Raw genomic sequence first — 18907 nt, 5'->3', positions numbered from 1 at the left:
TTTCACTAACACAAAGGTTAGCAGTGTATGACAGTTTGTATGTATGTTTCAGTTACACAGGTGATTACAGTGTATGACAATGTTTCACTAACACAAAGGTTAGCAGTGTATGACAGTTTGTATGTATGTTTCAGTCACACAGGTGATTACAGTGTATGACAATGTTTCACTAACACAAAGGTTAGCAGTGTATGACAGTTTGTATGTATGTTTCAGTCACACAGGTGATTACAGTGTATGACAATGTTTCACTAACACAAAGGTTAGCAGTGTATGACAGTTTGTATGTATGTTTCAGTCACACAGGTGATTACAGTGTATGACAATGTTTCACTAACACAAAGGTTAGCAGTGTATGACAGTTTGTATGTATGTTTCAGTCACACAGGTGATTACAGTGTATGACAATGTTTCACTAACACAAAGGTTAGCAGTGTATGACAGTTTGTATGTATGTTTCAGTCACACAGGTGATTACAGTGTATGACAATGTTTCACTAACACAAAGGTTAGCAGTGTATGACAGTTTGTATGTATGTTTCAGTCACACAGGTGATTACAGTGTATGAAGATGTTTCACTAACATAAAGGTTGCCAGTGTGTGGAATGTTTCAGTAACAAAGGTTGACAGTGTATAGAATGTTTCAGTAACAAGGGTTGACAGTGTGGAATGTTTCAGTAAGGTTGGCAGTGTGTGGAATGTTTCAGTAACAAAGGTTGACAGTGTATAGAATGTTTCAGTAACAAGGGTTGACAGTGTGGAATGTTTCAGTAAGGTTGGCAGTGTGTGGAATGTTTCAGTAACAAAGGTTGACAGTGTATAGAATGTTTCAGTAACAAGGGTTGACAGTGTGGAATGTTTCAGTAAGGTTGGCAGTGTGAGGAATGTTTCAGTAACAAAGGTTGACAGTGTATAGAATGTTTCAGTGACACAAGGGTTGGCAGTGTGTGGAATGTTTCAGTAACAAAGGTCGACAGTGTGTGGAATGTTTCAGTAACAAAGGTTGGCAGTGTGTGGAATGTTTCAGTAACAAAGGTTGGCAGTGTGAGGAATGTTTCAGTAACAAAGGTTGGCAGTGTGTGGAATGTTTCAGTAACAGGTTGGCAGCGGGTGGAATGTTTCAGTAACAAAGGTTGGCAGTGTGTGGAATGTTTCAGTAACACAAGGGTTGACTATGCAGGACAATGTTTCAGTTCCACAACAACTAATTGTCACAGCGAACACTTGAAAAAGACAACATTCATGAAATTTCTAATATAGACTTTATTAGGTCTTTTACAATTAAATTCTACAACTACTTTGATCATTAACAACTTGAGTGTCAATACAAGGGCCTCAAAGCTCTGTGCAGTTGGTGGACTCAATGCAAGATTCTGGAATGAAGTGCAGTGTTGGACTTCAGGCTGGGTATACATTGTATAACACAACGGGTAGTCACACTGTGTACCAGGGGTATACATTGTATAACACAACGGGTAGTCACACTGTGTACCAGGGGTATACATTGTATAACACAACGGGTAGTCACACTGTGTACCAGGGGTATACATTGTATAACACAACGGGTAGTCACACTGTGTACCAGGGGTATACATTGTATAACACAACGGGTAGTCACACTGTGTACCAGGGGTATACATTGTATAACACAACAGGTAGTCACACTGTGTACCAGGGGTATACATTGTAGAACACAACGGGTAGTCACACTGTGTACCAGGGGTATACATTGTATAACACAACGGTTAGTCACACTGTGTGCCAGGGGTATACATTGTATAACACAACAGGTAGTCACACTGTGTACCAGGGGTATACATTGTATAACACAACGGGTAGTCACACTGTGTACCAGACAAAACAGGGCAGAATGCCAAAGTCTCGGTACAATATTGGTGAGGATGAAATGTGGGTAAAATTGAGTCATTTTGATATTACAAAGGATAACAAAAAGTCTTTGATGACAACTGTTCAACTTCATGCTATTTCAAAACAACATCAATATATGATGAAATTGAAGAACTGACTCAATATGAATCCTATCAAAAAATCTCTAATATACATGGTATTGTCAACACTTTGTGATGTGGAGGGAGATTCAATGCAACAAAGGTCGTAGATGTTTACCACTTTGATCATACATCATGGTCTTGATCCAGGTGGATCACATTACCTGTCAGACCAAGGATCATAATCAGGGTGGATCACATTACCCCGTAGATCAACGGTCATTATCAGGGTGGATCAAATTACCTGTTAGACCAAGGATCATAATCAGGGTGGACCACACTGCCCTGTCAGACCAAGGATCATAATCAGGGTGGATCACATTACCCCGTAGACCAAGGATCATAATCAGGGTGGATCACAATACCCCCATGACCAAGGATCATAATCAGGGTGGATCACATTACCCAGTAGAGCAAGGATCATAATCAGGGTGGATCACAATACCCCCATGACCAAGGATCATAATCAGGGTGGACCACAATACCCAGTAGAGCAAGGATCATAATCAGGGTGGACCACATTACCCAGTAGAGCAAGGAGCATAATCTTGTGAAAAAGGTTATCTGAGCATTCCTGATTCCTGAAAAATGACACTACTAAATGCATATTGACTAGCGGTCACCATGACGACAAAAATGATGAATTTGCAATAGTAGACAAGAATGATTTAAAATGCTGGAGTTGATGAAAACATTCTTTTATTCTTGTTGAAACTATTATTTCAAAGAGATTTCAGGAAATCTAACAACATTTTTTCTTGTTCTTTCCAGCTTAAGCCACACTGAGCAAGCCAATCCGAAAGGACACACAATTTAATATTTGGCCTTAATAATTGTATACTGAATGATAAATTTATAAGTTAGTCCCTGTATTTCATAACAAATTGATATCAATAATGAACAGCATTTGAGATATATCACTCTGCATGATATTATCCTAAAGTGGGAGGAAAGTCCAAAGACATGCAGTCATCAATAGTTATCACCTTGGTAAGTGAGTGAGTTGTGTTTTACACCGCTTTTTACAGTATTCCAGTCATATCACGGCGTGCCAGCTTAATGTGGGAGGAAAGCCCAAAGTGATGCAGGTCATAGACATTTACCATTTGACGACTGGGCCACCCGTGCCCCCATCCCCTTGGTGAAGACTATGAGCACACACCTCTTTCTTTGTCTGTTAACTCATATGTTATGATATCTATCACTGTAACAGTTAATTAGTACCCTACCACACAAAATGTTTCAATTTCACACCACTGTATTGTACAAGGGCCTCAGAGCACGGAGTAGTCTCCCTTTTAACATGGCTGGTGGCTGTGGATGTGTTATGACACTCCAGTGAATAGATGTATCTTAAAGCATAGGTAGGTGACGACTAAGGATCATAATCTGGGATTTGAACCCATGATCAGAAGATCCTGACACACCAAAGGGATGTAACTCTGTATAGAAACTTTAGGCACTGGAATATCTGAAAATAACTGCGGGAAACTAAAATTACATCAACACCTTGCTTTCAGATAACTTAATTGTACTAATAAACATGATACGTCGAAGCAAAGGAAAAGACAAAAAGTATTTAAATATTTCTCTTCTTATTTAGGATATGAGTGTGATATTGTCTTAGAATGACATCCTGTACTTGATTAAGAGCGAACTACTAACTATCAGAACAGTTATTCACTTCAGTAAGAGAGATTACTTCTTAACAGTATCTTTCAATTGCCACAGAATAAACGAGGACTGACAAATAAAAATATTAAATGTTTTATGTTTAGTTGCCAGCTTTTAGTTCACTGATCAGTTCATGAAGCAAAATGAATCAAAAGCTTTGAGATTAACCGTATGATATACTACAGTGTGAGTGAGTGATTGAGTATGGTTTTATGCGGCTTTTAGGCAATATTCCAGCAATATCACGGACGGGGACACCAGAAATGGGCTTCACACATTGTACCCATGTCGGGAATCGAACCCGGGTCTTCGGCGTGACGAGCGAACGCTTTAACCACTAGGCTACCTGACCGCCCCCCTACTACAGTGTGAATGAATGGGAGTGTGTGCCACAATCTGATTGGTTGACTAACATTTCTACATGGAATTGGATAATAATGTAACAAGGTCACAGAACCAGGAAATCTGTTAGACTGAATGCACGCTCCAGACGTCTCTGTTATCGGACCAACCACTGCTGGCCAGGATATAAGTCCTGTATCAGGAACACGGTGGGAAAACAATGCTATACCACATAGGGATGTACTGGTAATCTACATCATAATTATTCTAAAATACAAACAATATTAACATGAATAACATATCAAAAAATGTAAATATGTTTGAGAATTTTGTCCCTGTTAACATCTTTACATGATGTTTACATTTCAGGATCAAGACACTGATATTATTAATATGCATTAATGCCAATATATCCCAATGAACATGACATCAAGCTTATTATTATACTTTGCACCCCTTAGTCAGTCAAAAAGATTATTTATTAAATCTTTACGCAGATCATTCAGAATAGGACTGACAGCGAAAAGATTCACCATATATAACTGTTTGTAGTGGTAGAACAATTACAGAGCTGTAGACAGTAGAGTATAAATATCCCAGTGGTTATCTGGAGTGTTGCCATGACAACATGATGTAAAATGGCGATGAGCATGACGTCATATGTATGACAGTGATGACAGGGTGATGACATCTCACACAGGTCATGTGGAGCGACGACGGAGGATGTATTTGCCTTTCTGTAGCTGGGAGACGTAGATACGGAGTTTGGTGTTGTCAGACGTCTTCCGCACCCAGATCTGAAACCAACAGGGATGCACATAAAAAAGGCTGCCTTGAGTTGTGAGGAATGATACTACAGTGAGTGTGTGAGTGAGTGAGTGAGTGAGTGAGTGAGTGAGTGAGTGAGTGAGTGAGTGAGTGAGTGAGTGAGTTGGGTTTAATGCCGCTTTTAACAGTATTCCAGTTATATCGCGCGTGTCAGCTTAATGTGGGAGGAAAGCCGAAGTGATGCAGGTCTCAGACGGTTACCACTTTGGTGAAACCCACGAGCACGAGTATGGCGCTGACAAACCCAGAAACATAATCTGAGCAAACCAGGATTCAAACCCACAATCATAGGTTTCTGTCATTTCCAAGGGACGCAACTCTGCACAGCGAACCATGGCGCCTGAGACGACTGGGCCACCCCTGCCCCCTCACAACAATCAGATACACACTTGTCAGGGTACGACACACAATCAACCAAGTCACCAAGCCTGACCACTCCATCCATTTAGGATTACGCTGAAGACTGTATTTCCTGTACTGACCTCCTGTGAGCCGACTCCTGTGATGACGCCACACACCTTGCCCCCCTCCTTCGACTCCACAAACACTGGCTGGTTCCTGTGAAACCTGGAACACCAACAACATTGACAGCATCTCGGCACATACGACAGAATGGGGGCAGACTTGTCTGCAACAACCTCAAGGCTTTTTGACCCTTAGGAAAATAAATAATGCAATAGTGAGTGAGTGAGTGTGGTTTTACGCCGCTTTTAGCAATATCCCAGCAATATCACGGCGGGGGACATCAGAAATGGGCTTCACACATTGTACCCATGTCGGGAATCAAACCCAGGTCTTTGGCGTGACAAGCGAACGCTTTAACCACTAGGCTACCCGACCGCCCTGATAATGCAATAATAAAGGGAGGTAATTCATCCCAGATAGCAATTACATTCATTGGTACATCAGTCATAATTCATGCAATCATTATTCAAAGGAAATATGCAAAATCAGCAATGAAGTTTAAATAATTTGTTATGATGAAGCACTATTGCATTTAACTCAATGAGGGAGTGTCTATTTCCCTAAAAAGCTGACTGGATTCTCCCAAGTGAACACTGTGTTCATCAATCACCCATTAACACGACTAGTTGGCGATGTCACAGTATCAGCTAATGACTTGCCTGATTTGCCCCCAGTAAAGACTAACAGCCTTAATAAGTGTTCACTCTACAGTGCGACTACAGAAAAGCCATGTTTTCTTCAATTATCAGCTAAGATTTATTAAAGTGTTCCCATCATGTGGATTTAATCACTCTTAAAAAGACTTAGTTGTTTTTGTTTCCATGGCTTCCATGAACCAACCATTTTTTTTCTAAAAAGTGCCACTCTACACCAAAAAAACTGCTTAGCATTAGAAATTGGCACTACTCCTGTAGTCCTTGCCAAACTGCCCAATAGTTAAGGTATCATAAGGACTAGTAGAAATTTGCCATTTTTAAGGGTTTTGCAATATATTATCATTATAAGGACTAGCGAACTAAAAATGTTAATTTCTACCTCTGCATTGCTTCATCACCTACCATCTTTTGTCATAGTAGAGTTTGCCATCATCAATCTTGACATCGGACACGCCTTCTATCGGCGTGGGGACAGGCGCCGGCTTCTTGTTGATTGGTTTACCGCTCACTTTATTGATGATGCGGAGGTCATCCTGAATCTCTTGTTCGTCCAAGAAGAAATTAAGCTGAGGTGAGATTAGTTAAGGAAGACATGCATACTCAGTCAGTGTTTAGAACTAGGTCAGGAGTGATTTGTCATACAGTAAACTACAGTTATAATGAACTCGAAGGGACCACTAATTTTAGTTTGTAATAACTGTAGTTCGTTATAAGCATATATACGACATTTATACAACAAATGGTCGGGACTGTAAAATAAGTTTGTTATATCAGTCAGTTCTTTAAATGCGTGTTCGTTATAACCGTAGTTTCCAGTATTTGTTTGTGCCTATTTCGTTTACGTAATGGCAGTTCAGTTATCCAGTATCATTAAGTGGTGTTTTAACTGCTTTATTTGCAGCCAACCTGACTGACTGGTCACAAATTCTAGGGGTGAGTGAAGGGGATCAGACTTATGACTCATATTTTGTTGTAATGTGTATCTCATTGGGGCATTATCGTTGACAAACAATCACGCGTTTCATAGTTTTGATGTTCCATATAATGATTTTAGAAAACCTTTGCTACTTGCTAGAATTTGTTTTATGAAGGCACTGAAAGAACTGTCGACCTTTCGATAGGTCTCAAAGAACATTATGTTCTGTGTTTACAACCCTTTCCTACAGTCTGCATCATGGGATTCTCCCCAGCACACGCGGCTTTTATCAATTGCCCTTGTAACCATGGTAACCCTGACAACTGTATGTATCTTAAATAGGCTGATGACCAACCTGACCTGCCTTTATCAGTCTTCATTCTAGAGTGCTGGCAATGCAGGATGGCTATGTTTTAATTATCAGCTCAGTGGGGCAGATGGTTGCATGGCTTCAGATACAAATTAATCTGATATCAAAAACATAACATGAACTCATACCAAACTCAATTTGCGTGTGAGTGAGTGAGTGAGTGAGTGAGTGAGTGAGTGAGTGAGTGAGGTTTAACGCTGCTTTTAACAGTATTCCAGTTATATCGCGGCATGTAAGCTTAATGTGGGAAGAAAGCCCGAAGTGATGGTCTCAGACGTTTACCACTTTGGTGAAACCCATGAGCACAGGTATGGTGCTGACAACATAATCTGGGCAAACTGAGATGACTGGGCCCCCCGTGCCCCCCAAGTTCCATCCAATGCTGTTAGATTTGTTCCAAAGCTTTGATGTGGATATCGTGTCATACCATAAAACTGATACAAGACAGCATGTTTACGAGTAAAGCGTGTATAAAGGGCACCCCCCTGTAAACAGCTGTATTCTGGGGGAACATGACCAGGTGATACTTGGTCTTGGCACAGAATATTTGGCATATATTCAAACAACAAAGGATATCAGGCGATGGTTTCCTCCGCTTCTCTGGAAGTGGCACCGGGTCATTTGGCCTCCTCCGCAGTTTCCTTGTCATGATCGGCTTCACTTCCATAAAGTCTGTCATTCCTGCAGAGATATTCCACACCAGTTGTAGTTGACATAAAAGTGAGTGACTGAGTATTGTTTTACGCCAATATTTGCTATATTCCATCATTACCATCTTACCCAAGACAAGAGAGTTAACGGACTATAAAAGTCTAGTTTCCACCCTTGCCGAACTAGGCTGGTATTATGGAGTTACATTTTGGCTGGAATAACGAGTCTATGCATAGTCCAATCAAAATCGGGCACCGTAATCCAAATCCGGTTTGTAAACGTCGTGCAGATTTCGGTCGAATGAAGGATTTGCAAAGCATGTGCACCGCCAACTCGTTGTCAGCAGATATTTTCCAAATCTTTTCATGTTTTAATCAAGGTGCTCACGTGATTTGATGCATTTTGCAATGTAAGACCCGTTTTATCACAATATAGATCTTGATTATCGCCATCATTTTGTGTGAAGCAAACGCAAGTGACAAGAGAGGTGGAATCTGATTGGTCCATAGGAGAGGCTTAAAAGGGACATAACTGGTAATAGCCACTGGTGGCGCTACGATCGTGCCCAGGAATTCCAGCCTAGCTCGGCAAGGATGGAAACTGGACTTTTAAAGTCAGTTAACTCTCTTGCCTCGGGAGGATGATCATTACTTGAGCGTGAGTCAGTGAGAATTGTTTTATCGAACCTGGTCCTTTGGCATGACAAGCAATCCCTTTAGCCTTGAGGCTACCACTAGGATACTTCATCATATCATTATGATCCACAAAGATGTGAGTTTGAATTAGCATAATTAGAGCAATGACAATTTCTGAAGCACCTGACTTCTAAAGGGGAGTGAATGAGTTGGGTTTAACGCTGCTATGAACAGCATTCCAGTTACCGTATTCGACATAAATAAGCGCCCAGGGCGCTCTCAAAATTAAAAATAGGGGGCTCTTATTAGAAATGTTCATATACGACAGATATATTTTTCCAGAATTTAATTGCCCATAATTAAGGTTGCATATATACACACGAGTGCGTATTATACACGAATAAATAAGTCTTGTGTACATTGATCAATCGGAAGGGGTGCTAATTGGGATTGTTCACAAGCCAATTTATTAGCAAATATCGCCGTGCGAATAGTTTATTAGAGCGGGGCGCTTATTACGTCGAATACGGTATATCACAACATGCCAGCTTGATGTGGGAGGAACGTTTTAATACAATTAATGACAGTATTCATGTGGCACCATCATGTACTGCATAATGATAATCACTAGTTGGATAACCTTAATGTCATAACCTGACACAGAGATAGATGAAACTACGGTACAGTACATAATCTTGAAGTTTGTTGTTTAACGCCGCACTTAGCAATATTCCAGCTTTATGACAGTGGTCTTTAAATAATCGAGACTGTACCAGACAATCCAGTGATTGATATCATGAGCATCGATCCACCATTTGGGATCGATGACATGCTTCAACCAAGTCAGCGAGTCTTACCATCCGATCCCGTTAGTCGCCTCTTATGACAAGCATAGTCGCCTTTTACGGCCTAATCTTGAAGTACCCACAGTTAGATGACATCACGCCCAAGAAAACAACAAATTACACATAACTCAGGGAAGTAGGGTGGTAAATACATCTCAGTTATAGTGAGTGAATGAGTGAGTGAGTGAGTTGGGTTTAATGCCGCTTTTAACAGTATTCCAGTTATATCACGGCGTGTCAGCTTAATGTGGGAGGAAAGCCCGAAGTGATGCAGGTCTCAGACGTTTACCACTTCGGTGAAACCCACGAGTACGGGTATGGTGCTGACAAACCTAGAAACATAATTGGGGCGAACCGGGATTCGAACCCACAATCATAGGTTTCTGGCGTGCCCAAGGGACGCAACTCTGCACAGCGAATCGCGGCGCCTTAGACGACTGGGCCACCCGTGCCCCCTCAGTTATAGTGAGCATGTTGAGTATATTCAAAGATTAATGTTGTGTGGACAATTAAGGGTTGGTGAGACACCAATTTGAAATTCTTTGTTTAACATGCACGTAGACATAAATGTAAGTTGTAGTTTTCAACGTGCATGTATTATATAACTAAATCACGCCCTAAGAAGCAATACCAAAGGTGTAAGAACCTGTACCACTGCTAGTGTTCATGTCCATCGTTCCCCTCTCACACTCCACGTTTCTCTTCTTCTCCTCCAAATCCATGATTAGACTTTCCTTCAGTTCGATCTTCTTCTCCTGAGGAGAAACACATCATTTCATCCATGTATCATCCAATATAACCAAAGTCAGTTAAGTTCAAGTATTTAAAGGTTTAATTCTAAAAGTAGAAATTTGTTCCCATTAGGGCAAAATAAAGTATTGTTTGTTGCACATTTATTTAAAAACTGAAATAATTCTTTAACCTAGTTCCTGATAGTATGTTTTAAACTTACAAATGATATCGTCATTACTCTGAACGTAGATGTCCCTTATAGTGAGTGAGTATGGTTCTACACCACTTTTAGCAATATTCCATCAATATCACGGCGGGGGACACCAGAAATGGGCTTCACACAATGTACCCATGTCGGGAATCGAACCTGGGTCTTCAGCGTGACGAGATAACTTTTACCCACTAGGCTACCTGACCGCCCCGCTCTTCTATAGCATATAGTGACCAAGTCATAAACTGAGACATGCAGATACCAAGAGAATAAGCACGAAAAAATCATATCCTCCACCAATATGACATGACCTGTTGTGTGCAAGGCAAGAAATATTGTACGGTTTTCATGATTTGCTCGGGAAACGAGCACTACTGCCATTTTTAGTCTAAGTCAAAGCCATTGCTATGGAAACCCGAAAAACATTTTTTTTAAAAATCCCAAACTATTCAAAAGGCATCAGTTCACCACTAGATCTATCTATGTGCCAAGTTTGGTGAGATATCTCTCCTGGTTTTTTAGTTCTGCTTCAGAAACGAAACATGACGGAGAGACTGATGAATGGACAGCACCCATTCATCCTGCTTGGAGATAGTGTCATACAAATGGTATCCCATGTTGCCATGCAACTGGCGAATGTTCAACTTAATTATAAATTAATAAAAGTACAAAAATCAAGTGGACCGGTTCCTATCCTCTAGTTAGGTTACAGTATAACTAGTTTGATTGTTGATTAACGCCGCACTCAGCAATATTCCATCTATATTACAGCGGTCTGTAAATAATCAAGTCGGGACCAGACAATCCAGTGATTGACATCATGAGCATCGATCCATGCAATTGGGATACGATGACATGCATCAACCAATTCAGTGAGCCTGACCACCTGATCCTGTTAGTCGCCTCTTAAGACATGCATGGGTTGTTGAAGACCAATTCTAACCCAGATCTTCATGGGTGACAAGCATGGCTTGCTGAAGACAAATTCTAACCCAGATCTTCATGTGGGACAAGCATGACTTGTTGAAAACCAATTCAAACCTAGATCTTTATGGTGGACAAGCTTGCGTTGTTGACGACCAATTCTAACCCATAACTTCATGGGGGACAAGCACTGGTTGTTAAAGACCTCTAACCCAGATCTTCATGTACATAGAACAATACAATGACCATGTGTGTCGTGCAACTGGGGTTGTCTCCCTTCCCTCACCTCAAACTCTTTAGCTGATGCTTTCTTCTCTTTCTTATGTTCTCTCTCAACTATCTCCAGCTGAAACACAATAAACAACAAATCATGAAACAGCTACTGTTCTAGTGAACACAAGGATACATCGACACAATTGAGTGAGTGAGTTTCATTTTATGCCTCTTTCAGCAATATTCCAGCAACATCACGGCGGGGGGCACCACAAATGGGCGTCACACATTGTACCATTGTCGGGAATCGAACCTGGGTCTTCGGCGTGACGAGCGAATGCCACTTGGCTACCCGACCGCCCATCAACACAATTTAAGCACTAGAGTCGACAATTAAAACATAAACATGTCAGTCTACTAATATTCTCATCAAATTTATTTTGAAAGTGAATTTAATTTTTTTACCTTGATATTTCTAAACACACAGTTCAGCTTCAAGGAATCTGTGAACATTTACTGTCAACTGTTGTGATATGAATTTTTGGTAGAATTGTAAGATGGGAACACAGCGGTTATCTTTATTGGTACTTGGTGACAATGACATTATGTGAGGCAGTGTCTTTTGTAACGTGGTAACAATGAGGGAATGAAAGAAAACCTAAAAATTCATAATTAAAGACCCCAACAATTTTATAAATAATTAGACATTTCTGCTTGCAACAATGGTAAATCTGATATCAATATCAAACATAGAGTTTGACTTAACAAAAATTGCATACCATTTCCATTTCGAATCAATTATAACAGACCTTCAACAGTTGTTGGTTTTAGATCAAAGTAAAAAAAGAGAGAATGAACCAAATAACCTGACATAGTACTAATCCAGAAGTCAAGGATCAAAGTCTGGGTACCTCAGATTCAAACCCATGACAAGAGGATCCTGCCAGCTAAGGGACATAACTCTTGCACAGCGAGGTGTAGAACCAAGTACCTGGGCCCCCTGTACCCACGAACTAATCTTTGAGTGGTCAATAGGAAACATTTGAAACAAATACTGGTAAACAGTATGCTAAGACAATTGATGGGTAGAATATTCTACTCTACCTCAATATCTCTCCAGATCTCGTTCAGACGCAGTCTTTCACGATACTGCTGTTCGATCCTCCTGTTCCGCTTGATGTATTCGGGAAGGGTGCCTTCCTTCAGATGCTGCAGTTGCTTTTTCAGATGAGCCAATTTATCCTGGTACATCCTGGAAAGCAAAACAATATTATTTACCACTACATGTTCGGCTACTGGGGGGATTTTGACCATCACATTGTTGTTGCAATAGTTAAAACTATATGGTGATAATCATCATGATAAGTAACATGATCATGGTCATTTGTGCATGTGACAATGTTATTTCATTATGGCCAAACTGCCTCAATTGCAAGGAATTTTTTTATATTATTTTATAGCTCACTTTCAACAGCACAGCGAATCCATTAAGAGTCACTTGAGTGAGTGAGTGAGTTGGGCTTTTAACAATATTCCAGCTATATTGTGGCGTGTCAGCTTAATGTGGGAGGAAAGCCCGAAGTGATGCAGGTCTCAGACGTTTACCACTTTGGTGAAACCCACGAGCATGGGCATGATGGGTATGGTGCTGACAAACCTAGAAACATAATCGGGGTGAACCGGGATTCGAACCCACAATCATAGGTTTCTGGCGTGCCCAAGGGACGCAACTCTGCACAACGAATAACATCACCTTAGACGACTGGGCCACCCGTGCCCCCAAGAGTAACTTGAAGAATAAATGGGGGACTTACTGCTCCCTTATCTCAGTGCGGGGAAGATTGTTCTGCTGCTTGTCCTCTGTTTCGCTGGCATCTTCAGTGTCTGCATTCAGAAATTAGAGTAAGAATTCTGTAGGTGATCTATTTGGCCTGTGGGGGTGTGTCTTCTCTTAATCAGGATGGCATTCTCATAAACAGAATTGGGGCCATGAATCCAATCACAGTCATTGGGTTTATAGGATGCATGGGTTATAAAAACTGATACAGATAACAACGGTTATAATGAACTCAAAGGGACCACTAATTTTAGTTTGCAATAACCATAGTTCGTTATAAGCATATATACAGCAAATGTGTGGGACTAAAACATAAGTCGTTATATCGGTCAGTTCGTTATAAGCGTGTTCGTCATAAACGCTAACGTGCTACAAAAGGTTTTCCAAGGGCTAAGTCACGAGAGAGGGAATCTAGAAACGAAATGTTCATAGGCTCAGATATTAGATTTGAGCGAGACAAAAGACACTTGTAAAGTGCTATCTACCCCTGTCTGCACGTTGTCCAATATAAGCCAAAAATGGCATTTTTTTTTATCTAAAGATTACTTTTATTGACAATCAAAATTTCAAAGTTCCATTTTCGTAACCTTCATCAGAATCGTTGCCGTCCTCGTCTGTGCTGTAGATGTCGTCGTTGTCGAGGTCGTCGTCGTTATCTGGTCTCGGCGATGAAGTATAGCTGGACATTTGATTTCAAAATATCCCACATACACGCCTCGGTCGTGCTCTCCCTGTTTTGTTTGTCTCAATATATTTCCGGCTGCGAGCGCGCACCTGCGGAAGTTGTTGATTCGTTCAAATCTTAATTCTAATCGATCATTTTGAATAATCTTTTGTTGAATATATTGAAAATCTTTTCAAAATGATATAACTTACGACATATGGATTTTATATAATAAATAAATAAATGAACTGTCGATGACAAATTATGCGTAAATAATACACTATGTTTTGAAACAAATTTATCGATGTGAATTAAATGAAGAAGGTTTCCGGTAACACACGCATGCGTATTACACGTGGCTGAGATCAACAAGTATGGCGGCCCAAACGTTTCAGCAGGAGTATATGCAGATGCCCCCAATAACAAGGGCATATACAACTGCATGTGTGCTAACAACTATTGCCGTGGTGAGTACTATGACGTTGAAACAAGTAGGATCTGCGATTTCGACACCTTTATGCTGATAACATGTCGATCTGAGTGAGTCAATTGAAAGTACACCGACCGGTGTCAAAGATTTCACTGACGCTTCGGTAAAGTTATGTTGATGCCAAACTTTCTACTCTCTGGTTATGTCTGAGAATGAAAAATCAATACATTTAATACCTATCGCGAAAGTATGGACACAGTACTATATGAATATGACACTTGTCCTCACAAGGAATGACTCGTGGCGAAATAAGTTCAATTTCATATCATTGGCCATCAGCCAGTCAGTCACAGCTGACCAGGGAGTAGAATTCAGTATCACGAGGATAATTAGTCAGTAAACTCGGTTTGGGAAATTTTAAACATTCAGATATTGTTATTAGCGGGATGAAACCAATGTATAAAAAACCGTATCCGTTAGGGTCTTTTATCCCCGTGTTATGTGTTTTCGGACTTTTTAAAAACATTCGTAATTTTGTGGCTAATCACAAGAACGAACTGTAGAACATCTCTCACTAATAAAAGATGTCTTTATCTTAAAAACAGGCCATGATCTGAGTATTTACAATGTCTGTGTGATGCCACACCCCTTGTTATAGCATATGTAATCATGATAAGCATGGCCTTCCAAAAGCAAATGATGTCCTAAAACCTATTATCTGACGATACATGATTTTAGGATAAATTTGCAAATGTAAAAGTTCAGATATGTACTACTTTCAGTGTTTACAATACATGGTCTTGTCCTAATCTATCGTTGATTGAGTCAGAGTTGACTACTACTGGGATAATTGTTATCATTATCAAAATAATAGTCCGAGTTACTGAAAACAGCGTCCGTACAGACTTGAAAAAGCCTTAAATTTTAAGGTCCCACTTGAGTAGTTGATAAGCCCTGGTTTTTAATATCAACCTTGAAGAGTCTTGAAAATCCCCAAAATAGCTTGAAAAGCCTTGAATGTGCAAAATGACATGTACATATTAATCAAAATATTAAAGCACACAAAAATATGTACCAAGGATGTTTAAGTGAGATTTATCACAGTGATAGATTTGTGTGCCAAAGACCCCAAAGAATTCATGACAGACTTAATTTTTTTTTTTGTTCTGTGAAAATAAATTTTGTTGGAAATGTGTGATGGTCATACAGCTTTTTAGGCCTTATGACTAATATATAGAATGCTTGATTTGATAAAATATTGACAGACCAAGGCTAATAACCCAACTAAAAAGGCCTTGAAAATGACAGTTGTCAGTCTTGAAAAGGCCTTGAATTTTAGTATTCCTGTGTAAGATATCAGCATGATCAGCATTGGTATTACATGGTAGCAATGGCCCCTAGAAGTTATGAGCATGCATTCAGTGGTAACCATGGTAACTGCAACAGGAATGGTGAATATGGGAAAAAGAAATTGACATTTGGATCAGCGCTACATCTTTAAAGATAAGGATTATTAAATTAACATTCGTAAATATTTGGAAACAATTTATATTTGTAGATTTTGCTTTGGTCATGTCCATTATTGTCTATGAATACAGTTTATTTCACATGTTTCTCTCTTTTCTTTTCAGCAACTTGATATCATCACTCCATTCCAAATATACTTCAATCCAGACCTTATATTCAGGAGTTATCAGGTAGGTCATGAAATTACTGTTCACTGATTTGTTTGAAATGAAAGGGAACAAGCAATGATGAGGTAGGTTGAACTGTGGTAATTTGGCCAGAAAAAAATATCTTGGATATTAAAGTACTTTAGCATGCTATATAAAGGCCTAACAATAATGTCGATGTGGTTCTGATAACTCGATCAAAACTAACATTTTTCAGTGGTATTCATAAGCCATTCTGAAAGCAAACATGGGATAAAATCCCATGTTGCACAGTTGATTTACAAATAAGAAATGTGCGGCTACCCTAGTTTGATTTTTAGTATACCGTATTTTATGTTATAAGTGCCCAGGGTGCTCTCGCAATTAAAAATAGGGGGCTCTTATTAGAATATAATTTTCGTGAAAAAACAGTTGAAAGATAAATTTTGTGGTTTATGCTGACAGCCTGAAATGTTTATGTACGACAGATATCTTTTTCTAGAATTTAATTGCCCATAATTAAGGGTACATATAACACACGAGTGTGTGTTGTACGCGAATAAATAAGTCTTGTGAACATTGATCAATCGGAAGGGGTGCTAATTAGGATTGTTCACTAGCCAATATATTAGCAAATACCGCAGTGGGCGCTTATTAGAGTGGGGCGCTTATTACGGCGAATACGGTAATGGTAATACATTTGGCCTAGGTATAGACAGTCTTTGTATGGCAAGTAGGTGTTGGAGGCACACCCCTTCTGAGTGGGGGGCAGGTCGCCTGGTTAATGGGTTTGCTCGTCACATTGGACACCTGGGTTCCATTGTGTAAAATGTGTAAAGCCAATCCAGGTGTCCCCTGCCATGATGTTACTGAAATAGTTAAACCAGCACTACACCAACCTCACTCACACAGTCTCCGTAATAACCGCGTGCCCGTGGCTGGTAACTTTTCTGTCAGACTGGATGAAATTTTTCTCTGCCTGCTCGACTGTCTGTCAGATAGTTTTAAGACTACTTCCGTGTTCAGTTTTATTATTACTCCTTGTAGATTCTCAAGTAATCATGGTAATTATTTGCATTATTTCAACTGAATCAAGACACGATGTGTCTTGGGTTTTTTGTTCCAATTTTTCAATATTTATAATGTCTGAATGTGGGCAGGTAACACTTATGTGTCACCTACCCGACTGTCTTGTTGGGTTTCAAAATTATTTCAAACACTGATCACTCCCACTCATTGTACCTATCATATTCAGTGTATTTTATTATTATGTATGGGGGGCACGGGTGGCCCAGTCGTCTAAGGCGCTGCGATTCGCTGTGCAGAGTTTCGTCCCTTGGGTACGCCAGAAACCTATGATTGTGGGTTCGAATCCCGGTTCGCCCCAGTTATGTTTCTAGGTTTGTTAGCACCATACCCATGCTCGTGGGTTTCACTGAAGTGGTAAATGTCTGAGACCTGCATCAATTCGGGCTTTCCTCCCACATTAAGCTGACACGCCGCGATATAACTGGAATACTGTTAAAAGCGGCGTTAAACCCAACTCACTCACTCACTATTAAACGTATGTTAACAGTCTTTTCCAAAGACTATTGTGTCATCTAGCCTGAATAAGGCTCCAAGCATAATTTGCAGTAGCGTTTAGTGTAATGATTATATGGACTATTATGAACTAAGTTTGTGAGACTGATGGAATTTTACTAGACTCGGGCTTTGGTCTAGTGGTTTAAGTCACAGACTGTTGTTTATGATTTGTTCATTAATCTACGATGTCAGCATGTTTATGACTATTTCTGTTTATCATGTTTATGTAACCATGGTATCTTTGTCTCTTGCAGTTATGGCGCCTGATCACCAACTTTCTCTACTTCGGCCCCATTGGGTTCAACTTCCTGTTCAACATGATATTTGCATATCGTTATTGTCGGATGTTGGAAGAGGGTTCCTTCAGAGGCCGCACAGCCGACTTCTTCTTCATGTTTCTCTTTGGAGGTCTTTTAATGACTGTATCCTTTCAAGTTTTTGTTGAGGAGTAGAGACATGGACATTTACATAGATATAAGTTAGGTTTTAACTTTTTCTTGGTGTTTTACAATTCCTATTTTACATGCCTCCCAGGGCAGTCAGTAATTTTGCTAGAGACAATGGCAATGGGACATTTGTATGATTTATGTTAATTTTAGCTCATCTGACTGAAAGTCATGTGAGCTTATGTCATGGCATCTTGTCTGTTGTCCATCCCCAGCTATGGTCTCTGTAAAACATGCTTGCTAAAACATGCTCACAATTTTAATCATGGCCGCCGCAACAGCCATTTTGAAATTGTCACTTTTGCTCATTACTTAGCCATTTCTGCATGTACCATTATGAAATTTTATATACACAATAACATATACTCCATTTTATTTTTTTTTGTATTTTGAACAAGCAGAAAAAAATGACCTTCACATATTCCTGTTTTTATATTTTTTCCTGCATTTTCAACAACTCTGAAAGTACAAGGACAAAAGTAAGCTGAAACTTTGCAAAGATATATCTCCTTGACCCTGTTTCAGATCATTGCATTGTTTGTAAATCTAGTGTTCCTGGGAAGTGCTTTCACGATAATGCTGGTGTATGTGTGGAGCCGAAGAAACCCCTACATAAGAATGAACTTTTTCGGGCTCATGAACTTTCAAGCACCATATTTACCATGGGTGCTTCTTGGTTTCTCGTTGTTGCTAGGCAACTCTATAATAGTTGATCTTATGGGTAAGTACATTTAGTCAGACATCAGTATTTACATTTCACTTTAAGTTATGTTGTTATTTTCTTCAGTTCTTATGAACTCTGTAAGTATGGTTAGTACATTT

General features: G+C 39.8%; 2 protein-coding genes across 3 annotated transcripts; one reads left to right on the top strand and one right to left on the bottom strand.

Annotated features, from left to right (window-relative positions):
• Window positions 1-1246: 1246 nt before the first annotated feature.
• Window positions 1247-14092, bottom strand: LOC125371988 (sin3 histone deacetylase corepressor complex component SDS3-like). Of its 2 annotated transcripts, none has more exons than XM_048380747.1 (9): window positions 13897-14092; window positions 13287-13356; window positions 12577-12724; window positions 11546-11605; window positions 10039-10147; window positions 7838-7942; window positions 6378-6546; window positions 5337-5421; window positions 1247-4823 (listed from the first exon to the last, which is right to left on the bottom strand). In XM_048380747.1, the coding sequence occupies exons 1-9, from the start codon at window positions 13994-13996 to the stop codon at window positions 4728-4730; spliced, it is 942 nt and encodes a 313-aa protein (XP_048236704.1). In that variant the 5' UTR covers window positions 13997-14092; the 3' UTR covers window positions 1247-4727. The 2 variants fall into 2 exon arrangements, with proteins under 2 accessions (XP_048236704.1, XP_048236705.1); XM_048380748.1 differs by having other exon boundaries at window positions 10045-10147.
• Window positions 14093-14330: 238 nt separating this feature from the next.
• On the top strand, window positions 14331-18820 carry LOC125371989 (derlin-2-like). The gene is made up of 4 exons (XM_048380749.1): window positions 14331-14440; window positions 16035-16100; window positions 17894-18061; window positions 18611-18820. Exons 1-4 carry the CDS (start codon window positions 14348-14350, stop codon window positions 18818-18820), a joined length of 537 nt encoding a protein of 178 aa, XP_048236706.1. The 5' UTR covers window positions 14331-14347.
• The last annotated feature ends 87 nt before the right edge of the window (window positions 18821-18907 follow it).

This window comes from Haliotis rufescens, unplaced genomic scaffold, assembly GCF_023055435.1.
Source record: "Haliotis rufescens isolate VD_foot unplaced genomic scaffold, xgHalRufe1.0.p SCAF_327, whole genome shotgun sequence".
Classification (NCBI taxonomy): domain Eukaryota; kingdom Metazoa; phylum Mollusca; class Gastropoda; order Lepetellida; family Haliotidae; genus Haliotis; species Haliotis rufescens.
This window is presented reverse-complemented; position numbering and strand designations above follow the sequence as displayed.